This window comes from Rhinopithecus roxellana, chromosome 14 (genome assembly GCF_007565055.1).
Source record: "Rhinopithecus roxellana isolate Shanxi Qingling chromosome 14, ASM756505v1, whole genome shotgun sequence".
NCBI classification, from domain to species: Eukaryota; Metazoa; Chordata; class Mammalia; order Primates; family Cercopithecidae; genus Rhinopithecus; species Rhinopithecus roxellana.
In genome coordinates this window covers 114,222,420-114,249,028 of record NC_044562.1, presented here as the reverse complement: position 1 = coordinate 114,249,028, position 26,609 = coordinate 114,222,420, and the positions used below count along the sequence as shown (strand labels likewise).

General features: G+C 34.5%; 1 protein-coding gene across 2 annotated transcripts in view; it reads right to left on the bottom strand.

The window, feature by feature from the left end:
* The window catches only part of ACVR2A (activin A receptor type 2A), an 88,026-nt gene that overhangs the window by 16,442 nt on the left and 44,975 nt on the right, over positions 1 to 26,609 (bottom strand). Inside the window, exons 3-5 of one of the 2 annotated variants that reach the window (XM_010354915.2) lie at positions 17,997 to 18,204; positions 14,932 to 15,041; positions 14,588 to 14,742 (exon numbers count right to left, since the gene is read on the bottom strand). In XM_010354915.2, the coding sequence (XP_010353217.1) occupies positions 14,588 to 14,742; positions 14,932 to 15,041; positions 17,997 to 18,204 (473 nt within the window). Of the gene's footprint in view, positions 1 to 14,587; positions 14,743 to 14,931; positions 15,042 to 16,155; positions 16,196 to 17,996; positions 18,205 to 26,609 lie in introns of those variants that run through there. The other variant, XM_030917010.1, reaches the window with a different exon arrangement.

The window sequence follows — 26,609 nt, the reverse complement described above, 5'->3', positions numbered from 1 at the left end:
AAAGAAACGTGCACTGCTATAGTTTTTTAAAAATAGAGCAAACATAATATATAAATAGGAATATAGCATCTACAAATCACAAGGGAATCCTATCTAAGCAGAATGCAACCCTTCATTGAAAGCATTCTCTCAGTTCCCTATCTGCAACTAAAGCAAGACGCAGGAAGCCTTTTGGAAAGCTTCCAGAGAAAAGTAACAGAAGGGTTTGGAAGGCTGCATAATGAGTATTTTGAAGAGGAACTAAAATTTCTGTGGCAAAAGCAACTGATATGATGACACTGGGTGGCACCTCAGACACTTGGAAATGTTATATGATCCCAGATCAATGCATCTCTCTCTGCCTTTCTTTTTATCTCTTCTTCTAATGCCTCAAAGACAGTTAGTGCTTTCTTTAGGCATCACTCCTCCACTCACTGGTGCCACTCAAGAGTTTTAGAAGTTTACTGTGTACTAGAAAGAACCTCAGCAACAGAAACATTGCAAGGTGTTACACAGGAAAAACATGCAATTTCTTCTTCTAAATGAGACCATCTTTATAAAATGGCTTTACAATTCTTATTTAAACAGTAAGATAAAACAGAAGGCTTCTTGTGACTCATTTCAAACTCAGACTTTTTTTTTTTTGGTTTACAAAGTTGCTTGTCCTTCCCACATTCAAAACATGAAAGAACGTTTCTGTTTAGTAGAGTGACGGGTCAAGGAAGTCAGATATAAATCTTATAGGAAGGATAGGCTCTCAAATGTGATTCTCAGTGGAGGGGACACAAGAACCTCTAGAGAATTTTTATTAAAAACTACACCCTCCCTCCCTCATTCTTCAAGCGATCATCTCTGTCTGAGAGATTCTACTGATTGGAGCAGACTGCTTATATGAATGTGGAGAAAGGAGAAAAAAAAGCTTGAAAACTGCTCTTCTAGAGGAAAGGAAACCATTCAGTCCTCAAGGGCAAAGAGTTATTGTATTACTGCATAAAGACATATTTAAACTAAATAGAAATATGTTTGTAAGGTAGAGAGATAGGTTTCAAACCAGAGGGGATGCCAAAAACTAAAAACTAAAGTATGCAGAAAATGGCTGAAAGCTGAAGAGGAAAAATAACTAGGTAGAGGGAATACCGCGCTAAATTCAATATTAAGATTTTGAATAGCTTTTATGTACATTGACTAGTAAGGTCTCCATAGTTAATCTACACATTACCCACTCTTTGTTCTAAAGGATACCAACAACAAGAATATGATTCAATCCATAAACTAAGATATAGATTTTTTAATCCACAATTAATATGTCAGCAATTCAAACTACGATTTTAGGATAACATTTTAGAAAACATAATAATTTTCAATATCTAAATTTAGAAAAAAAAGTTCATTATACATTTTCCAAATGTATATACTTCAAGTTCCCATATATTCCCAAGGCTCTGTTTAACAAGTTTCTAAGCTACCATCATTTCAGAAAGAAATAATCTTAGATCACCCTCTTACCATAATTTATTCAATATTGTATAGTAACAGCCAGAAAAAATATTGTTGTCAAAATGACTTAAAAGGTAAAAGCTTCAATTAAAAAGAATACTGGTCAATTTTGAAAGGGTGAGAAAAAGGTCTACAAGGTCTTCATGGGGTAGAACCTCAAAACCTTTAGTAATGGCATGAGCTTTTCAATGGAATTTTAAATAATATTCTTTAATACTCAAAGGACTGGCTTCAAAAATGAGTAACTGTAGCACAAATTATAAAATCTCTAAGCCTTTTTAAACAAAAAATTACTAGAATGAAACTTTAAATTCATCTCTAAGTTTTACTCATCCTATAATCTAAGAATATTAGAAATGATTTTTAATTAATTGACATCATTATAGTAATTTACTCACAAAAAAATCAATACTTGATTCTAAAAATGAAAATGTATACCTTTAAAATATATAAGCCCCTGGGAAGACAAATGTAGACATCAATTTCATAAATGACAAGCAATTTCTGATGTCATCCACAAAATATGGCTTTACCTGGCTACACAGAGAAACCAATGGGGAGCAGAGAGGCAGCTATAAGGATTTCAGAATTCCTAAAACCTTCCCTAAATGTCCAGTTCTCTTACAACATGCTATTTCTCTTACATCCATGCTATTTTGCAAAACTAAAAAGATATACATTACAACATGGTTCTGATTACATTCCGTCTTTACTCATTTGTATGTGAAAATTATGGTATCAGAAGACATCAGGTTGAGAAGACATACTGAAATGACAACCTGTAAAAAGTAATCCCCTGCCCCCAAACCTCTACCCAATATCATTACTAACCAACAGTGGAATAAATTATTAGAGGTGAGAAGCTACAAAGTCATCTCTGATCATTTTACTTATTCTGAGTTCTCCATTTGAAGGATGAATTTTAATCTAATTAAACGCTCAAACCTCAGATAGCAATATATCATCAAAAGTTATACTCCTGTAGCTAGTTCATTTACTAAAGATGCCAAAGATGAAGCTATCTAAAAATATCTATTTCACATTTAAATACAATGGGCTGGATTAGAAAATCGACCCCTGTTAAAAATGAACACATGCTGACATTTAAGCTAATGACATACTATAAAAATTAACCAATACAAGGTTTTTGAGACTAATGGAGCCATTAGTGTTAACTTCTAATCAAGTAAAATAGTTTTTTCTACATCCTACCTTAAATAAATATAAATACTGTCAGTCCCTTAAAACTAAAAGCCATTCCTAAGTCAAATCAATCATGTTTTAATAATAAAAGCTGGGTGGGGGAGAATTCTTTATGACATAAATGTATAAGTTATAGAGGATGCACAGTAAAGCAGTAACAACAACAAAAATCTAAGAACAAAATGTTTAGTATGCATCCACAGAAAGTTCCACAACCATAAAACAAACATCAATGCATCTTACCTCTATCATTATATGAAAGGCGTGCTTGTGAAGAAAAAACACAGGCAAAAGAAATTACGATTCATATCCAGAATGAAATGAAAAATGACACATCAGTTACAAAAGTGAAGGAAAGAGAATAATGGTTTAGTATTTTAAAAGTTGGCAATGATCCAATATTTTACATTGTTTAAAGATAGGGAACACTTTCCTTATAAACAGAGGAAAGTAATATCAAAAAGAACCCCTTAGATATGAGAGATAGGTAGTAAACAAATTCTTGACTCCAGTATAATCCCAAGTTAACTGATCCAATGACTTCATGCCTGCAAACAAACTAAACCAAGTCTTAAATAATGATTATTTATTTTTCTAAGACCCGCTAGAGTCTAAACCATACAACAAGGAATTTACAAATTGGAATTGCCTTCTGGACACTAGAGGGCAGTATTGCCTTTAGCAAAAACGAGTTAGCAGCCCTAAAAATTTATATATAGCTAGAATCAGTTTCTCAGACTTTCTGATAGTTGTCTTAGGAACCTCTAGAATTTCCTGAACTGCCTCACTTCCCTTTCACGGAAGACAGAATCATAATGGTGAGACAGAAAAATGTTTTTGGTGGCTATGTGCGTGCACCATAATACACCGTGGCAAGAAACTAAGACAGGAAAACAAGATCATCAGAATTAAGTAAAACATAGTGACAGAATATTATCAAACCAAATTGCCCAGCACATCAAGGTGAAGCACTTAAGCAGTGGTAGCCCTGGGAACAAGTAATCACACATCTCACATTCTAAAAACACTTAGACACTGACAGAGAACATGATTTTCATTTTTCCAGTCATCCCAAAATAGGTAAAGGTCTAAATTTAAAATTAAAAGAAATATCATCACCAGTGCTAGGGAAGCTGAGAATTCCTCCAATGGATGATGGTTATGTTCCCCAGTTTCCAACAGTTCTACAGAGAACAATAGCACTGACAAAACAGAACTGACAACTCAATTATCTGTACCAGTTGCTTAACTAGTTTTCTTCCTTCTAGATTTCATTCCTGTGATAATGATTCAAGAGTATTTATAATTCATCCAAAAGGTTGAGATAATCCTACTATCAAAACATCTTACCAGTATTCCAGAGTAAAATTAATCCCTTGAAAGAAATACATGCCAACTGAGTAACTAGAATATGGTTTCCAAAGGCTCAAGGATCTCTCAGATCTTGTTTAAATACAGGTGTTTTCAGAGATAAAGATGCCACCATACTAGCATTGTGCAAGTAGGTGCTATCCATACATCTTACCAAAAAGTATGTCTCTGCTCAATACATTTCCCAAGAAATGAACATTAGGGTAAGCTATAAAATAACCCCAACTGACACCAAGAACAAGCCTCAAAATATCAACTATGCAACAAAATATGAAGGGTAAAAACAGAATTTAAAAAAAATTCACTGAAGTACACGAATAAATACAAAGTAACCACATATATGTTTACTTAATAAACTTCTCAATAAATGAGGATTAGAATAAACAAAGACACCAGCGACAGTCCTGAATGTATAAACTACATGACAAAATAAGAGGGGTAACGCAAAATTTTTTTAAATGGCCAGGCGTGATAGCTCATACCTATAATCTCAGCATTTTGGGAGGCCAAGGCAGGAGGCTCTCTGAACTCAGGAGTTCGACACCAGTCTAGGCAACAACATAGGCAGATCCCTTCTCTACAAAAACTTTTTTTAAAATGAGCTGGACATGGTTGCACATTCCTGTGGTCCCAGCTCCTCGGATGTCTGAGGAGGGAAGACATCTTGAGCCTGGGAGGCTGAGGGCTGAAATCATGCCACAGCATTCCAGCCTGGGTGACAGAGCGATACCTCCTCTCCAAAAATAAAAATAAAGTAAAATAAAATAAAATGCACTGAAATATACAACTAAGCAAAAAGCAAACAAACTCTTTGGATTCACAACATAGAAAATGTAGCTTGATATTACATACTACCACTGTAGGTAACGGTGAAAATCGAATCTGCATGTTAATATCAAGCTATTAGGTTTGTAGATGAAGAAAGACTTGTTGCTTACCCCTGAGGTGGGCAAAAAAAAAAAAAAAAAAAAAAAAAAAAAACTGCCAAATATCAGAAAAGAATGAAGAATAGTTTATTCATTCATTCATTCATTCATCCACAAATTTTACTGAGTAACTAGTCTGTGCCAGGCACTGACTAGCCAGGCTCTCATGAAGCTTGCAGTAGTGCAGCGCAGGACTAACCAACAATTCGCACTAATAAAAAGGAATTCAGTACCTTCAACATCTGTGAAGAGAAACCTGACTTATAATGACAGGTAAAGTGTGAGAAGATTTCCCTGTGAAGAAGACCCTTGAGAAATGGAGTAAGTACTAGGGGGAAGCAGCTAAGGTGAAAAACAGAGTTGAGACATCCTAGTTTCCTGGCTTATGCAACCAAATGGACAGTGGTTCCATTTACCGAGAACCAGGTTTGTGAGAGACAATCATTACCTGTGAATGGTAAGTGCCTGGAGACATATAAATGGAGATATTTAGCAAACAGATACACAGATCTGGAATATAAAAAAAAAAAATCTTCCTAGAAAATAGAGATTTTTTAAACATGTATATATATGTACTGTAAGTTTTATTTACTATTCAAACCATTCCAAGAAATACCTGTATCTCTGTATCTAGAGAGAGAGAGACTGATTTTTTTCTGGGGGTGGAGATACCTCACTCAACAACTTTTCAGGACTACCAAGACGAATGAAGGTCCTCCTACCCAACTATGTGAAAACTGACAAATTCTGAATTTGTTTCCTCTTAATATCAACTAATTATTTTACATTCTAAGAAATTTTACCATTTTAAATTTTAAAAAGACTATCCTGCCAAGCAGAATAGAAACAGAATTTATAAATAATACAGTATATGCGAGGACGATGTTTCTGAACTAAGGAAAGCAAGACATACATTAAGAGATTCAACAATATTGACATATCAATTGCACAGCAATGATTCCATCCCATTAGGTCATCAAAATTTCTCTGTGATTAACTCCTACTTCCTACAGTTTCTCTCATCCTACTCCTCTTGAAAGGAAAGCAAAGAAAGGCCAAGGCAGGTGAAATGAAGATTCTGGATATGTTCCCTAAGAAGTAGAGCACCCCAAGGTAGCCAGCACTGGAGTTAAAAGTCTGGAAGAAATGTAGGCATGCCGATTTTCCTTTTGGGGTTGCTGCTTAAAAGAATCAGGTTTATGACTGGCTACAGAAGTTTATTTTGATTTATTTTCATATCCGTATTCTGCAAGTGTAGCTGAAAAAAACAGAAAGGAGACCATGTTACACATGAATAAATTGTGAGATGGTAAAATGGTCATTTACCTATAAGGCCACATATAGTCACTATGAAAACTATTTTAAATGTAGTTTATATATTCTGATCTCTTTATCCTACTTTGTTGGTTTTTTTTTTTTCTTTTTGAAACTGAGTCTCACTCTGTCACCCAGGCTGGAATGCAGTGGCACGGTCTCGGCTCACTGCAAGCTCCGCCTCCCAGGTTCAAGTGATTTCCCGCCTCAGCCTCCCAAGTAGCTGGGATTACAGGTGTGCACCACCATGCCTGGCTAATTTTTGTATTTTTAGTAGAGATGGGGTTTCCCCATGTTGATTTCCCATGTTGGCAAGGCTGGTCTCAAACTCCTGACCTCAGGTGTTCCGCCCACCTCGGCCTGCTAAAGTGCTGGGATTACAGGTGTGAGCCCCCACACCCAGCCCCTGCTTTGGATTTTTTAATGGACTCCACTTAATTATTTATTTACATAAGCCATTCAATCAATGGGCAATAATCCTTGGATATAAATGCCCAGGCTTTGCCACCCACTAGGGTGACTCTAAGCCAAGTCACTTCATCTACGAGTGCCTCAATTTTCTTATCTATAAAACGGACTTCAAAACTACAATGAGATACCATCTCACACCAGTCAGAATGGCAGATTATTAAAAAGTCAAGAAACAACAGGTGCTGGCAAGGCTGTGGAGAAACAGGAGCGCTTTTACACTGTTGGTGGGAATGTAAATTAGTTCAACCATAGTGGAAGACAGTGTGGTGATTCCTCAAGATCTAGAACCAGAAATACCATTTGACCCAGCAATCCCATTACTGGGTATATACCCAAAGGAATATATATCATTCTATTATAAAGACACGTGCACACGTATGTTTACTGCAGCACTATTCACAACAGCAAAGACATGGAACCAACCCAAATGCCCATCAATGACAGACCAGATAAAGAAAATGTGGTACATATATACACATGGAATACTATGCAGCCATAAAAAGGAATGAGATCATGTCTTTTGCAGGGACATGGATAAAGCTGGAAGCCATAATCCTCAGCAAGCTAATCCAGGAACAGAAACCCAAACACCACATGTTCTCACTCATAAGTGGGAGTAGAACAATGAGAACACATGGACACAGGGAGGGGAACAACATACACTGGGGCCTGTCAAGGGGCTGCGGAACAAGGGAAGGGGAACATCAGGACAAATAACTAATCCATGTGGGGCTTAAAACCTAGTTGACAGGTTGATAGGTGCAGCATACCACCATGGCATGCATATAACCTACGTAACAAACCTGCATGTTCTGTACATGTATCCCAGAATTTAAAGTAAAAAAAATAAATAAATAAAATAAAATAAAATGGACTTGATAAATAGGACAGAACCCCATGGTACTAACAAATTAAATGAGTTAATAAGTGTCATGTGATCTGTATAGTGTCTGATATAATACTCAAAATGAATCTTTTATTGCACTAAGTTAATTTCAAAGTATTAACATACATCAACAATAATTTCAGTAAAAACGATTCTGTTTGAGTTCAATTTTGAAGTCGTTACTCTAATACCAATAACAGTGAATACTTACTGAGCACTTAGCGTTAGCTAGGCACCCACATGTGGCTCCTCTCCCAATCAGTACAGATCTGGAATCAGACATTTTTCCTCCCTTCCTCCAGTCTTTGCCTAAAATTGTTGAAGCAACTCACTTCTTATACTATTTACCCTTCATTTCCAGGCTACAATCAAACAATCATCCTGTTACTTCACCTACACAGTAACTGTAGGCCCCAGAAGGGGAAACAAGTACTGTCCTCGTGTCACTTTTACCATATACACAGCATGGTGCCTGGCACACCACAGGCAATCAAACATTGGGTGAGCAGTTAAGCAAAAATGAAAACCCTGAACAATTTCCAGTTCATCTGCTACAAGCAGCTTTGGCTAACAATGGGACGTTTTTCACGTCTATTATCTTAATTAAATATATATATATTTGACAGCAATGAAGTAACTAGGAATGAAAGAACAAGGTCTAGGATGAGGTCCAGGAAATGAAGAACACAGGAAAAAAACAAACACACTTCCTCTTAAATACACATCTCCTTGCCAGAGAAGGAGGATAAATTACATACTCTGGTCCATATGCACCAATCCCATTTGTAAATTGACAGACGAGACCCTGTACAAGCCAAAGAAAACCTGAATTCAAGATTTCAAAATGTAAACAGAAGTCACTTTTAGAAATAAGGTGCATTAATTAATTTTAATGTGCAACTTTACCTTATTTTAAGTTATTGATAAAGGTTAAAATTTTTTACCTTCTCCCCTTCCTCCCTTTTTGCTTTTGGACATAGAATTTTAGACAATCTCCAACTGGCCTTGTCTGAGCATTTGTAAGTGGAATAAATTATATATGCCTGATGAGAGTAATTTATTTTGTCAAGCTGCATTGTCAAGATAACTTACGACACTTCTCCCCACAATTAAAAGTACATATTAAAGTAAGTTGTAATTTAGGTTACCAATACAAAAATAATCACACACCAAGGTAGGACACAGAACAACATTTATAGTAGCCCTACACTATTTCTCAGACATATACATACACACACCCAAACACACACGAAAGAATGCTCATGCATAAGACAATAGCATTATGTCATATTTTAAACATACTAAAAAAAAAAAAGTTGCAAATATTTGTGAGATGTGAGTTCCCTTAGAAAACTAATACAAACTTTAAGCTTAAAAAAACACACTGTACACCTTAAATATATACAATTTTTACCAAAAAATCAAATTTTGGTATTTCATAAGCGTATAATAAAACTCCACTACATTTCACTTAAAAACACAAAATTTAATAAAAGATTAATAATATCAATCTGAAAAGCTGTCCTCCATATACTGTTAAATTAAAATAAGCCAGTTGTGGAATAGTTTATAGTTTATAAAAAAGAAAACATATATACTCAAAAAAATAAGGTTAGAGAAAGGTACCAAGGTATACACACCAATCTGTTAAAAATGATTATTTCAGAAAAGTGACAGAGAAAGGGAAGAGGAGAAAATGATTCTATTTTTTCATACTTCTTTCTGTACAGTTTGTCTTGATACCACAAACATGTATTTATAACTAATTTTTTAATTAGAAGAGAATTTTAAATGAGAGAAAAAGCAGAAGAGAGATGTGTTCATAAACTCCAATCAGTAGTCAACCTATTTCAAGACGTGTTTCTATGAATGTAATATTTATTTTGTAAGTATAACTTGTTATTAGCATATTAAATACTAAATAAATTTAGTAAATTTCTCCTGTACCCTCCCCCAATAAGGAAGCAGCATACTCTCCTAAATTAACTTGGCAGAAAAATGTTTTCCTACCCGTTCAGATTCTTATTAATTTTAAATACATAAACTCATGTTCAAGAAGAAAATCCTACAAAGCATTTTCACAGATGGCTTGGTTTCTCAGTGGATAGTAATCTGACATAGCATGAAATGACAACCTATTATTACCTTAATGTTAAGGTCAAAAGGATTATTTTGTATGCCTAAATTAGGTATCCCAAAGCTTTAGTCTTTATCAGACCCACACCTAGACAAACTATCATAAAGTAAGGATTGAACAGGCTGATGTTATTTAAGAAAGAATTAATTTTCAATACTGAAGCACTACTTATATAGCCTTTAAAAGTAAACAAGAAGCTAACTTCGTGCCTTGTTAAAGGCAGGTCATTTCTAACCCTTAAAATTCTTTTTCTTATCAAGTGGTATTTTATCAGCACAAATATAGATCTTATAAGCAGGAAACAAGCTCACACACGGTTATGAAAGCGGCGCCATTTTACTGAAACTGCATTAGCTCTAACCACCACAAGACTTCTTAATAATAGAGTGTATCAATTCCCTCATATTCATGACTCACTGTCACTAGAAAAACCAGTTTGCATTCAGTTTACTCAATGCATATTATAAAAGCATCTTCCTATAAGTGGGAAGATAGTTTCAGCACAGGCAAAAGAAAAGTGACCTGGGTAATGAAAACAGATAGGATGCTTTGTCTGTGATTACAGAAAGAACTAAATAATGTCATTCTCTTATAAATGCCTGAAATACTTCAACTTATTTTACAGCCCCCGGCAAAATCATGGCCTCAGGATTTCTCTCAAGGCAAAGCCCTAAAGCACCTGAATGTTTATTAAAAGAATCCCTGGACATACTACATTATCATCTCAGTATAATTCCAAATGCAACAAACTCAATTCAGCAATTCAGCACTTATTGAAAGATCATTACATACAAATACTGTGTAACAAACAGCAGTAATTACAATATATAACTCATCTTCAAGAGTCTTACAATCTAGTGGGAGAACAAAACACATTATGAGCCCTTCTCAACTGGGGTTATTTATCTGAATGACAAGTGAAAGAAGGACCCAAGCACTATTTTCTCAAATCTTTCAAGGATGGATTACAACTAATACAATGCTAGATGCATATGACAGATGTCCTGGGGTGTAATGGGAAGAAAGTACCAAAAGACAAAGAGAGTATGGCAGACCACATGTCATGCTCCAAACTTGGTATTCTTTGCTGTGGCTCACTGAGAGTCCACACATATTTTAAGCACATAAGTAACATAATCAAACATGTAAAATGCTATTTTGGCAATAGTACAGATGAAGGGAGAGAAATGGAAGCAAGAAGCCCAACTATGAGATTATAGAAATAATCTTAGCCTTAGGAGTAATATGTCCTGAATTACAATAGGATCAATCAGGATGAAAAGGCAAATGAACAGGATTTGGTAAATGACAGAGGCAAGAATAGTTGTCTCCAAGACTTTCATCCAGGATGAATAAGAACAAAGTGATACCATGCAACTATGATAGAAATATAGGACTTAGAAAAAAAAAAAAAAAAAACAACAACCAGCAAACTGCTTTTCTCTATGCCTTCAACTGTGCTAAATTTATTCCAGAATTTGTATTTTTATTGGTTATTAGGAACCATAATGAAAGACCAGATTTGAAAGTACTTAAACCCCTACACCACTTCTTCAGGATAAAATACTAACACAACCAGGAAAAAATCTAAACAATTTAATGTCATAGAGATAAAGAATCCCTCATCTAACTGCCAGAACCAGCTTACTAGTAATGAGAACAATGTCTTACAACAGACCAGTTCATTTACAAACCATCCTTTAGCCAACGCTTTGAGGAAAAGTCTCCCTAAGAAAAAGAATGACAAACGTTATGGCACTGTCTAAAAGCACTTAAAGAATCCAGAGGAAGAATGTTCCAAAACTCCATGGCAAGACTGTAAGATCTTTTCCTAACTGGTATGGAATTAAAGTTGAAATATGGGGACATGAATATGGGGTGAAGTACAGAAGTCACCTCAAGACTTCGAATCTCTCTCTCCTACTTCTCCTACCCTTCGAAAAAGTCTTAATAGGAATTGGCAGTATCAACTCGAGCACAGAAATTTTTATCTACAATCCAATCACATGTTCATAAACTCTATTCTAAAAAGGGTCATCAACCCTATTCCAAAATGTACTTTAGAATTTTTGGAAATTTTTAATGGAAAACACATGAATACGCTCTTCTATATATCTATGACTTCTTTACTTCTCTTTTTGTCCTATGTGAGACAATGTTAATGTAGGATGATGTTATTCCTCATTTTAGTAGTCATACAAACGATTCAATATCCAAAAGTAGGAAAATAAATTAGCCTACAGGATGATTTTGAGATAGCAGAAAAGTTGACTGAATTATATGAAACAAAAGGCATTTGCTTTCTGAAAAAAGAGACAGAACAGCATAAGTAATAAGAACAAAGCTTTGGTGTCAAAGAGTCCTTGGGTCAGATTTTTCTATCTATAAAATGGAGATTTTACTACATAAACAACTCTGTGAGATAAAAGTAAATTATTGTTTTCCATACCTGGCTGGTCACTAGAATCACCTGGGAAGCTTTTAAAAACATACCATCCCATGCCCCATTCCATACTTTCAGGAGTGTGGTCCCAAAATTTGTATTTTTTAACAAACTCCAAAGATGGTATCAGTCTTACAACTTGGAAATCATTGAAAAAAAATATTTTACGCTTTTTATATGCTCCTATATAATTTACATATTTATGTATAATGTAACTTAACAGCACCCTAGTACACTGTAAAATGTTCAATAAATGCTTTATGTAATTATTATTTTGAAATAGGAGATAAAACTAAGCCTTTTGTAACATCATGGCCACGAAGTGGTCTTGCAGAACAGTTTGCGTAAACCTCTCAGCAAAAACAAGACTTGAAGCACGAAACCATACTGCTTCAGAGACCGCAAGAGACGACAAAAGTGAAGTTTCACACTGATGACAATGCCCCTTTTTCACAACATAGTTTATGACAGAAGGAAAGCATAAAGTCAGGCCTGTCTTGTATTTTTCATACCAAAGCTTGATCACACCAGGTCACTCTATCACAAAATCTTTACATTTCTTCCTTATTTTTCAGAAATTCATACAAATTCATATAAACTCATGACAGAGCATGTAAGTACTAAATAAATGTGTACAGTAACTTTAACCATAACAAACAGCTAAAACCCACAGAGATGTACGAATACTTACAGGAAATCCCTGGTTCTTATTTATGAATAACATCAATCCTTTTTAAAAGTACAAACCCTTAAATTATTTAGTATTTCTTAAAAACTGACCACATACATAGGATATAAAGCCCTTTAAGAAAAGCCTTAAGCACATTTTTGCAACAATACTGTATACAGATCAGTGTTATCTATAAGATTACATTTTAAAACTCCTTCTATAAAAACCATAACAAATTTATTTATAAACGTGGTTTCCAGCTTGTTTCTATCATATCACAGATCTGGTAAATTCAGGAAACTATTATAATAATGAATAATCTCTCTTCTAAATTTTGATACTAAAACAAATTTTTTTAGAAGTTATCACTGACAGAAGGTAAGAGTGTATCCTATGGTCATTTGGAGTAAACTACATAGACTATGTACTAAAACTTTTTATTTTAAAGCACTTTTAGGAAATGATTCTTAATGAACACAAACTTAATTACTATGTTTAAAAGTTAAAATACTCAAGATGTACAAAATAATGTTTACCTAATTACCGAACACAGTATTTTACCTTTGGGTTTATTTCTCTGTATACACATCTTACAAAGATTATGGGAATCCATGATCTAATGCTAACAGATTGCTGCAAGCACTGAGAAATAAGTGTTATATAAATAAAGCTTAGAGGGAAGGAGTTGTTTTGGTCATTAAATTATAGTACTTTGCCATTTTCTTCTATCAAGTTTTAACCATTAATCCTTCTGGTATTAAAGAAGCAAAGTTACACCAAGAGATCCAGAAGGCTGAGGTAATGTGATCTTGAGTTGAAAGAAACACAGAAACTACTAGAATTCAGAGATGTCTCAAGCAAGTAAAACCGAAAATTATCAGCTTTCATAGGCCTGTAGAATACTAACTACTTCCATGAAAAGTCCTTATAAATACCAGACCTGCACAAAGTGTCTACATGATAAGAGAATGTAGAAAATTTAATGAATTTAATCCGATTACCCTCCACACCTATATTTCCAGAAATATTTGGGGTGTGGTGTGTGACAATCAAGAGCCTTAAAAAAGTTTTTAGTCTTCAGTACACACTTGATATGAGGCAACCAAAAAAAAATACTTGATCTACAAAAATACTTGATCTACCAACAACATATGGTAAGAAAGGTTACTTTGCTGCTCCCCTTCCCTAAAAAAACATCTTTATGGATGTATCTTCCTGAAGCCTTTATGAAACCTCTCTTTTCTATACTTTTTTGGTTACCTTCCTGGGTCTATCCCCATGGATAAAATGTTTTGCCAGTGGTCTTGAAAAAGACACAGAAATTTAGAAATGGGGGAGGGGACAGAGGGCAAAGACAGGGTTATGATTTAACTTCTCCATCATAAACGACTTCTCAAGAAGCAAAGCAGGTTAATACCTAAAAGTATTAGCATGAAAGTAAAACTCTCCAAAGAGGAATAGAAACGCAAACACCCCTTCATTCTACTCGACCTTAACCCTAAAGTGAGAAAAGTTTAGGACATGGTACATTAATAAGCTTGCAAAGTTAGCTAGACTTCTCATGACAATAAACATTAAAAAATTAACTCCAAAGGAAAATAATTTGTAATAAGTTAGTGGGTTTCACCACAGTAATATTTCTCAAAAATACAAAATTTAAAACATTACAAAGTACAGGACAATAACTTACTTGAGTTGGAACAAGTACGGGAGGGTAGGCCATCTTGTGATGCCTGTACACCCAAAATGCACAAATGACAATCCCCGCAATTAACATAAGTGGCACCAAGGAATAGAGCAGGATGTTGTAATAGGGTGGCTTAGGTGTAACTGGATTTGAAGTGGCTGTGGAAAAGGGGGGGAAAAATAACTCAGATTTGGTCTACAAAATTCTATAATAAATATTTGTCATAGTCTCAAATTTTGGGGGAAAAAAGAATATGAAGAGGTGGGTGTAAATTATTCCATCAACACAAATATATTTTGTTTCCAATCACAGTTGAGCAAACCTATGTATTTTCCCTGTGAACTTACGCTGTGTGACTTCCATCTCCGGAAAATAAGAAAACTTTTCATTACACATGTTGCCCTCACAGCAACAAAAATATACTTCAGGGCTGTCTTTTTTTTCTACACAATCAGTCCTGTAAATAAGCAGAGAAAAAATAATTAAAATCAATATTATTATACTGACCCTACAACAGGTGCTTTTATTCTGCAATAAAATAAATTAGTCATTTATATTCAACTTCAAGATTCATATTAATATTTAATAATTCTTAAAAAACAAAAATATTCCTGGATTCCTGTTACTAAATCTCTTTAGAAAAAAAAAATCAACGACTGATTTTATAACAATCACATTGACTACTAGAGACTATCGCTGTAATTTGGTTTTTAATGAGCAACCTAAGGCAAGCATCTTTTTTTATTTTTTTAATTATTAGAAAAGCTTGAAGAGGACATAAAGTCAATGAGGCAATTTGGTCTAAGAGCACTTTTGCTCACAGGAAATATAGCGTTCCCATTTGTATTCCTAGAATACAAAAACTGGAAAATATATACAAAACTGTGTGTGTGTATGTATACATATAAATACATACACACATGCTAAATGATAAAAGCTCATATCTCATGGGCAAAACATTTCAACATCAGAAACCCCAACTAGGCTGAGAAATTAATACTGTCATTGTTTTTTAGAGTGTAGATTTAAATTCCCTGAATGCAATGAACAGGGTTGAGATGAGCAGTAAGCAGAAAACAAACATGTAACAATAACTACTAACTCAAACTGATTAGAATTACACCAAAAAAATAAAAATAAAGTAGCCTTCTACATAGGAGCTTAAGTCATGAAAAGACCTGGATTTAGCCTTTAGAACAAATCCTAATCACCCACTAATAAACAGCTAAACCTATTTTTAAAAAATCAACATCAGATGAACTTATAGTGTATCTTAATAGCAAACTGAACTTTTCTGATAGCTGTCAGAATAATAAGGTAGAATTTAATTCTTAAGTGAAAAGCTGAAGAAATTTCAGGGAGATAGGAGTTTTAACAAAATCAAACTAAAATATACTCAACATCAACATCTATTTGGCAGGAGGTTTTTTAAAGACAAATGAAAGCTAAATGTTAACAATTTATAAAGAGAAATAAATAAATTTAAAAACTGATATTTAAAATTATGTCTCAAATTACAACAGATTAACATGATTACTTAGCCTAATTAATTCAATAAAGTTACTTTTCACCATTCAATTTCATTCTTCTTTTATCATTTTCTTTTCTTCCACACTTTGCCAATTCTTCAATCTTCTTTTCCTCTTACTTCTCTTACTATCCTATTTGTTTTCAATCAAATTTAGGTATAAAAACAAAAATTTTATAGTTTAAAATTAGCATTTAACCTCCAGACACAAAGGTAGTATACTAATTACCATTCCAAGAGCAAGTATTTGCAATGAATAACACACTTGCAGACTCCAGTGAAAATGGCTCACTACTCTTTTCGGCACTATCGAGTCTCACGTAGCTGGAGTACTGTCTTTAGGTAAAGAGCAAAGTAGTTTTCTACTACAAAAAAGAATAGGAATCCCTGATTCCAACTAAATGATAAAAAATAGTTTGGGATAAAGATGATTCCCAAACTTTTTTCCCCAATTTCTTCCTGTTTACCTTTCATAACAGCACATATCACTTAACCACTTCTGTTAGTAGAGGTTGATAATCAGAAATGCAGCTAAATTATATAAGTACATAGAAATAACCCCTGGAAAATTCACATACTTAGAAGGACATCCTAAATATGAAATATATATCTAAATCTAAATGACTGTGTTGTAATTTCTCATGAAAAGTGTAATTAATCCAATTTTCAAGGGCTTATTCAATGCATTTAGCTCTTAGTCACATATAGCTAATCAAACACAGATTCCAGGTAATCAACTGAGGCTCCCAAAAGTGATCCAGAAGTATCTAGTGTTCACTCTATACAGCAGTACTCTTTGGCTTCAAAACGTCTGTTTATCTAGGACTTTACAGCTTCTGCCTGTCTTCAGCACCTACCCACAGCAGAAATCCTGTGGCCCAGGCAGTGAACAGATCACTCTAACTGCTATGGGACGCCATACAGAAAGATCACAGGCAGTCAATAACACGACCACTGTATTTTACTTCCAGTACAGAGTAAAGCAATTTAAACAAGTATGTAGTTTGAGGACTGTGTTAGTTCTGATGAAATTTTGAACGTCAAGTTAAAAAGTCTCTCGGGTAGACCACACATGGTGGCTCACATCTGTAATCCCAGCACTTTGGGAGGCCGAGGCAGGTGAATAACCTGAGATCGGGAGTGCGAGACCTGCCTGACCAACATGGAGAAACCCTGTCTCTATTAAAAATACACAACTAGCCGGGCATGGTGGCGGATGCCTGTAATACCAGCTACTTGGGAGTCTGAGGCAGGAGAATCACTTGAATCCGGGAGGCGAAGGTTGCGGTGAGCCAAGATTGCGCCAATTGCACTCCAGCCTGGGCAACAAGAGCAAAACTCCGTCTCCAGGAAAAAAAAAAAAAAAAAAAGTCTCTTAGGGTAAAGAGCGAAGGGCCTACTTTGCAAGAAAAAAAAAAAAAAAAAAAGGAAAAAAAATGTAGAAAGATAAATTTCTTCCAGATACATAAAGAAGGAAACTGAAAGAAAATTAAACACATGATTAAGTTTTATTCTTCTTGAGGATAGATTTTCAACAGATAAACTCTTTTAAAGTAATTTTTTAAATGTTTTCCTTAAAAATCTAGCATTTTAAAAGTTTATAATCCTAACAACATTGGGGAAAATGGTTTTTATTTCAGAGTTCTCACTACCTGGTAGATTATTCAAAATATATCAAAGATAAAACATAAATACTGCCATGTTTATTTTATTACTTTAAAATATACTGTCATTAGAGCATGTTATAATATTCTTTATACTCCCATTTTTAAAAAAGCAAGAAACATTTAAGTGAAAATTCATGCACTGATTTTTCCCCTTTCAAAAAGGGGGGAAGGATGAAAAGTACTCAGTACTACCATAAAATCTTAAATGCGTTCTTACCTGTCATAGCAGTTGATATCATCCAGCCAACAACCTTGTTTCACTATTTCAATGGAACCAGAAATATTCTTCCAGGTAGCAAAACAATGCCGCCGTTTATCTTTGTCACCATAACACGGTTCAACACCAGTTTGATTGGTTCTGTCTTTTTCCCAATTAGCATTAAAGAAGAGACACTCCTGAGTTTCTGATCTACCAAGTATAGCACCTATAAGATAATAAAAACAACAATATAACCACATTAGCTCTTAAAATAAAAGACTGTTTTCCAAGATGGCAACTTTAGGTATTCCTAAAATGTCAATAATTTACTGTCTTCCCACTTACAACTTTGGGTTTAGGTTTCCAGGTTAATCCCTGTACTTTAAATATAAAAATAGCCATTATAATAGGAAATAACCATACGTATCACAATATTTCTCTGAACACCAGTCTCACTTCACTTGAGAATGTCCTTGATGAAAAGCCACAGAAATTATTAATTTTATTAAACCTTGGCCCTTGAGCAGACTACATTTTAATATTGTGTGGGACAAAAACCAAGCAAACATAACTCTACTGCATAGTGAATACAGCTGACCCCCAACAACTCAGGAGTAATACTCTGCACACAAACAAAAATCAGTGTGTAACTTTTGACTCCCCAAAAACTTTCCCAATAGACTACCGTTAACCAGGAGCTTTACCAATAGCAACAACAGTCAATTAACACATATTATCTATGTTATAATATTATACACTATATTCTGACACTAAAGTAAGCTACAGAAAAGACAATGTTATTTTAAAAATAAGGAAGAGAATATACATTTACAGTACTGAACTGTGCTTATCGATACCATAAGTTTACATCTTCTGTTCACAAAATAAATCATAAGGAAGAGAAAATACATTTACAGTACTGAACTATATTCATCAATACCATAAGTTTATGTCTTCTGTTCACAAAATAAATCATAAATGGCAACCACAGCTGCAGACCTCAATCTATGGTATGTATCAAACAATTCCACTTTTTCTTGTAACGTCAAGACTTTTCTCTTCTTAGGATCAATTCCAATATCACCAGTGGCACTCTGTATGGGTCCCATGGTGTTACTCAAGGTTCACAGTACTGCGCTAAACACAATGAAAAATATGCTAGAACCGCAAGAGATCACTTTTGACTGCCATATACAATTTACTGGAGAGACAAACTGCTCAAGCTGAGATGATTAGCATCATATGGTGTTTTAAGTAGATATTCGCAACACTTGAGCTCACCGCAACAGCAACAGGAGGTGGCTATGAAATTATTACAGTAATACAGTGTGTACTATAGTTAATTTTATGCAATTATAATTTAATATTGTATCTTTATATTTGTTTACAATTCTCTCAACTGCAAACTGTGTCATGTATGGTCTGTAAGTGTATGTGTAAGTTTTGATACATTTTAACTTTTTATAATAGATTTGTATATATTTTATGGTAGTAAATGATAAAAGACTGGTTTCTACATATATTTTACGCATTCATGACATATATCTAACTTTTTTCTTAATTTTTGCAATACTTCTAGGCTACAAAGTTCATTTGTGAGTTTTTTCAAATTGTCCCAAATCTCCAAAGCCTTTTCCAACATATTTATTGAAAAAAATCCACATACGTGTAGACTGACACAATTAAGACCCTTGTTATTCAAGGATCAACTATACAATGGTTGCCTCAAGAAAAAGCCCACGTATGACTGAATTGCAAACTAACAAACTATGGCTGTTGACACTTGGGTATCTGACAGGCATGTTTTCAAAAGTAAACCAAGTGAACCTGTGACTCCAAGAAAAGCAACTAACAAGTATGCATTTCCAATGATAAAATTTAAGTTTTCAAGCAAAAATAAAACTTTTGAAAATTTTTATCTACTACCATCAGCAGTAGGCGATGGTGCCAACCTTTCCAATAGTCAAAGAATTTTCTGATGAGATCAGTGGTGATATTAATAAATGTGACTTTTAAATATTGAATAATGAAATGTGACAGTATTCAGAAAGTCTACATAATTCAGAGAAACAATATTTTCCAAATAAATTGTGATATTACAAAAGTATTCATGGGTTAAAAAAAGAAATCCACTCAATGTGCATGACAAAACAGATTTTAATGTTACAAAAGATGAAAAGTTCATCAATGGTTTCAGCTTCCCCACTGCAACTAGTATTTACAAAATTATGTCGTCTTATCTGAAAAACAAGAAAACTGGAATACCCAAAATAATTCTGAAAAAGTACAAAGGAGAATTCATACTTATTGATTTTAAGACTTACTATAAAACTTCAGCAATAAAAACAGTATGGTTATAGTGAAAAGACAGATACATGTATCAATGGGACAGAACAGATAATCCAGAAATAGTCCCACATATAAATGGTCAGGTGATGTAGAGAAAAGATGTCAAGGTAATTCAATAGAAAAACGATAGTCATGGCAACCACAGATGCTGGAGCAATTGAATATCCATATGCAGAAAGAAAAAACAAAAAGCTTCAACCCATGTATCACGCCATATACAAAAATTAATTCTAAAGATATCATAGACCTAAAATAATATCTAAAACTATTAAACTTCCAAAAGAAAAAATGAAAAATCTTTGTGACCTTGAATTATCAAAGATTTCTTAGAACAACACATATGACCTACAAAAGAAAGAACTGATAAACTGAATCTCACTAAAATGAAAACTTCTACTCTTTGAAGGCTAAGGGGACGAAAAAAGTCACAGACTGGAAGAAAATACTTGCAAAACACATTTCTAAAAAAGGACTGATACTCAGAAAATATAAAGCCTCTTACAAGTCAATCATAGGAAAAAACACTGTCCAATTATTTAAATGGGCAAAAGATTCAAACAGGTCCTTTGCCAAAGAGCAAAGAATAAAAATTTTTTTTTGAAAAAAGCTACTCAATATTATGAATCATCAGGGAAAAGCAAACTAAAACTACAATGAAATACTAACACTAATTAGAATGACTAAAATAAAACAAAAACACAAACGGACAATATCAAGTATTGCTGAACATGTGAGCAACTAGAACTTTCACATATTAGTGGTGGTAGAGCAAATTTAATATACGTAAATAACCGTGCCATCCTTTTTAGAACTATACCTTTAAAGTTGTAATGTAAGCTTAAGAATATAAAAATACATATAATTTACGTATTTTTATAATAATTTATATAATCATTATGTTACTATATTGAGTTCTTTAAGAGACTTGGTGGGATAGAGACTGATTGCAGGATCAGCTTGAGGAAGGGTGGGGAAATTGTCACAGCATTCCCCATAAGCCATTTTCTTTCTACTTATGAAAAATATCACTCTAGTTTAGATGTAGAAAACCATCCTGAATCCTATTTACCTTTAAAAAATGGTGGAAATGTCTTTTTAATAAGTAAAATGGCCCTTTGCTTATTTTCTATGTAGACTAGGATGGCAAATACAAGACACTAATGCCTGTGTTTGGAAAGACACTAGCACTGTGTTTTGGAAAACAGCTTTACAGTTTCTTAAAGTTAAAACACACACCTGCCCTACTACCCAGCAATCACACGTGTAGATATCCACGTAAGAGATAAAAACATAAGTCCATGTAAAAATCTGTACATGACTGTTCACAGTGGCTTTACTGATAATCTCCAAAAACTAAAAACATTCCGACGTCCATCAATGAGGAATGGATAAGCAAACATCCATACAATAAAAAAGGAATGAACTAGTGACACCTACAACAAAATGGATGAATCTCAAACATTATGCTAAGTGAAAGCAGACACACTCAAAAGGCTGCCCTGTAGGATTCCATTTATACGATACTCTGGAAAAGGCACAAATACAGGGACAGAAATCAGCTCAGAGATTGCCAGAAGCTGGGAGTGAGGGAAAGGGAGGTGATTACAAAAGGGCATGAGGAAACTTTGTGGGATGAAGGAAATGGGAACACCACGCCTTGACTGGGGTGTATTATGATTGTATAACATGTATGGTTCATATATTCTCATCAAAACTTATGGAATTGTATATCTAAAAAAGTACATTTTATTCTATGTAAATAAAATTGACTTCAAAAAAAAACAATAGAAAAGAAACTGCCATATCTTGAGTTATGGTATGATATCAAAGAAAAACACCCATATCTTTAACTAACTATGTATCTGTGTACAACCAGATTTCCTTCATATGCTTCTAATCAAAATAACATATCACAACAAACTGAATGGAGAAACAGATACAATAATCCAGTTTTCTTCTACTATGACAATCATTAAGAGATTGTAAAAATTTTACTAATTATTTTGTTTTGGAAAATATTTTTCATAAAAACTTGTTCTTTACTAACATAATGGATTACTGCTATTTTAAATAAGTTAAACATTTTCTTTAATTTCTGATATGGTAAATATTGATATATATCACTCATATTTTTTTAAAGTTTTGGGGTCTTTAATTTTTAAGAGCTCTAAAGAAGTCCTGAGACTAAAAACTTTGAGAACAGTAGTTCTACAATATACTAGCACAGAGATGTAGTTGTAAGTTGCCAGTATTTGTGGGCAGTAATGGTGCCATGGACTTCCTCTCAACTGTGGAACAAATTATAGCATGAACTGACAGTGCAAACTATGTTCTGGGCACTCCACCTCAACTGTGTATAAAAGAATAGGCCCAGCATGGTGGCTCACGCCTGTAATCCTGGAACTTTGGGAGGCCGAGGCAGGTGGATAATGAGGTCAGGAGTTCAAAACCAGCCTGGCCAACGTGGTGAAACCCCTTCTCTGTTAAAATACAAAAATTAGCTGGGCATGGTGGTGCACACCCGTAATCCCAGCTATCAGGAGGCTGAGGCAGAAGAACCCCTTGAACCCAGGAGGTGGAGGCTGCAGTGAGCGGAGATCGTGCCACTGCACGTCAGCCTGGGCAACAGAAAGAGACTGTCGAGGAGAGCGGAGGGGAGGGGAGGGGAGGAGAGGGGAGGGGAGGGGAGGGGAGGGGAGGGGAGGGGAGGAGAAGAGAGAAGAGAAAAGAAAGAAAAAAGGCTGCTACCACCACTTATTTGTATGCCAACAACAGGCACTTTCTAAATTATTTTCAGAAATGTGTTGAAAATATGAGCAATGTAAGTTTCCTCCTTTACCAAATAATACAAAAGCAATATTCAATGCCCCCATTGTTGTCTTAAAACACGGATGGCAATTTTTTTTTATGTAAAGATCCAGACAGTAAATATTTCAGGCTTTACAGGCCACGTGGTCTGCCACAACTACTTAACTCTGCCCTTGTAGCACAAAAGCATCCATGGACAATACGTGAATGAACATGATTATGTTGCATTAAAACTTTATTTATGGACACTGAAAATTGGATTTCATGTAGTTTTTACAACTCACAAAATATTATTCTTTTTTTTGGACTTCTTTTTTTGCTACCATCTAAAAATATAAAAATCATTCTTAGCTCCAAGATGGATTTGGCCCATAGGTTGTGCGGTCTGCTATCTCTTGGCTTAAAACAACGTCCTAATCCCAATAGTCTGTCTAACCTAACTTTTGTTTATTTTGTTGGGAAAGGCGTCTCTGTGAATTATCACCTATTTCATTCATGTTAAAAACCACTATGCAACTATTTCCAGTTTCCAAAAGAAGAATCCCACTCAGGCATAGGAACACCCCTAAAACTAAACAAAACTGACAAAAAAATTGAACACTGCCCAGAGCAAAAATGCCAAATAGGTTTTACCTTCAGTGTCAATTGCAATCAGCATTAATAATGGCTGCCTGGGGCACTACACCACGGAAGATTGTGAGAATATTTTTAGAGAGGATTTTACAGTATTGGAAGAGAAGGGGAGCAGCATTAGTGTCTTGTATTTGCCATCCTAGTCTACATAGAAAATAAGCAAAGGGCCATTTTACTTATTAAAAAGACATTTCCACCATTTTTTAAAGGTAAATAGGATTCAGGATGGTTTTCTACATCTAAACTAGAGTGATATTTTTCATAAGTAGAAAGAAAATGGCTTATGGGGAATGCTGTGACAATTTCCCCACCCTTCCTCAAGCTGATCCTGCAATCAGTCTCTATCCCACCAAGTCTCTTAAAGAACTCAATATAGTAACATAATGATTATAAAAATACGTAAATTATATGTATTTTTATATTCTTAAGCTTACATTACAACTTTAAAGGTATAGTTCTAAAAAGGATGGCACGGTTATTTACGTATATTAAATTTTAACAACATCTCCCAATTTAAAACTTTCTGAAACTTCAAATCTCTACCCATAGGTTTATTCTATCAAAGTAACTCTAAGTAGTTACTATTGACATTTTCAAAAGAAATAAATAAGCATAAAAGGTTTGCAGGCAGGGTTTCGTACAGCAGTTCTTAATCAATGATGTGCATCAGAATCCCCTCTATATTTTCTCACATTCACATATCTGAGTGCCATTATGTAGGTCCTGGGAATGGGCAGGTGAAAAGTTTATTTTGAGTATATATATAAATATACACATACATACACTATATATATACACGCTACTATATAGAGAGAGTACACGTATGTGTATACACACACACACACACACACACACACACACACACACGCACAATACTAATGGTGCTATGGACTTGCTCTCAACTATGGAAGAAAAAATAGCATGAACTGACATACTGCAAACTCCTCAGGTAATCTGTCTCAACTATATTCTATAAAAGAAGGGCTGCTACTTCTGTGTATACAGAATATAGTATGTGCCCATGTGTGGGGTTTTTTGTTGTTTTTGTTTTTCTGGAAGGACCTGCTGGTAATCTAATGTTCCTCCCTAGGTAAAACCCACTGGCTTAATAGACTGTGGCCTGAATCTGGAATCTATTTCACAAATAGATTCCAGGTACCAAGGTACCAAATCCCTCACTACCTTGTTTCCACATCTGTAAAATGAAGCAGATTGATTCAATTTCCAAATTCTTTTCCAGAACCGTAATTCACACTGTTTAGTTACAGTAAATCAGTAAGTCTAATCACATAATCTAGTATGAGTTAATTTATATAATAGTTCTATATTCGCCATACTGCTTATGATTTAATGACTAGTACTGACTGCTTCATTCTTCCTACCATCAAAAAAAATAGCAATACACAGAATCTGAAATTTGGTAGAATGTTTTCCATAACTCTGCAAAAGTCTCTTTTTTTTTTTTTTTTTTTTTTTTTTTTTTTGAGACAGACTCTCGCTCTGTCACCCAGGCTGGAGTGCAGTGGCGCCATCTCGGCTCACTGCAACCTCCACCTCCCGGGTTCACACCATTCTCCTGCCTCAGCCTCCCAAGTAGCTGGGACTACAGGCGCCCGCCACCAAGTCTGGCTAATATTTTTTTGTATTTTTAGTAGAGATGTAGTTTCACTGTAGACAGGATGGTCTCAATCTCCTGACCTCATGATCCGCCTGTCTCGGCCTCCCAACGTGCTGGGATTACAGGTGTGAGCCACCACCGCGCCTGGCCAGAAGTCTATGAGAAACTTTCCACCTCAAGCAACTGTATCTGAGGACAATTCAAGTTTTGTTTTTTAAAAACATGATTAACATATCAACACTAATTTTATACTACCTCTTCTAGAAACAAAAGAGACTTCCCAACTCATTTTATGAGACCAGTATTATCTCGGTATCAAAAACAAAGTACAAAAAGAAAAACACAGACCAGTATCTCTCATTAACCTAGGTGCAAAAGTCCTAGACAAAATTTTAGCAAAGAGAACCCAACAATATATTTTTTAAAAGAAAAAGTATTATATCACAGCAAAGTGGGATCTGCTCCAGACATACATGGCTGTCTCAAGATTCAAAAATCAACCACACAATCTAACAAATCAACAGACTGAAAGTAAAAAATCATATGGTCATATCAGTGGTTGCAGAAAAAACATTAGATAAAATTGAATACCATTCATAATAATTAAAAAAAAAACTATCAGTACACTAGGAATAGAATGGAACTTAATGTCATAAAAAGCACCTACCAAAAAACCTACAGTTGATGACGTCATATGTAATGGTGAAACAACAAATGTTTTCAGTGAGCTCAGAAACAAGTCAACAATTTCACTCTCACCACTCTAACATAGAACTGAAACACAGTACTGCAATTTGTAACTACTGCAATAAGGCAAGGAAAAGAACTTAAAGGCTTACTGTCTAGAAAATAAAAAATAAAACTGTCTCTATTTGCAGATGACATGCTGGTATATGGAGGAATTCCGAAGGAATCTTTAAAAAAAAAAAAAAAAAAAAAAAGCAGCAGCAGCAGCCCCGAACTAATAAGTGAATTAAGTAAGGTCACGGGATAGATGAACAAGACACAAAAATCAATTGCATTTCTATTTGGTGACAATGAACAAGTGAAACTAAAATTAAAAATGCAACACCAGTTACGGTTGCTCCGAAGAAAAATAAAATCCTGAGGTATAATTTAACAAAACATGTATAGGATCCCTATGATTAAAATTTTAAAATGCTGATGAAAGAAGTCAAATAAAACCTAAACATTTGGAAAGACAAACTGTTCATGGATTGGAA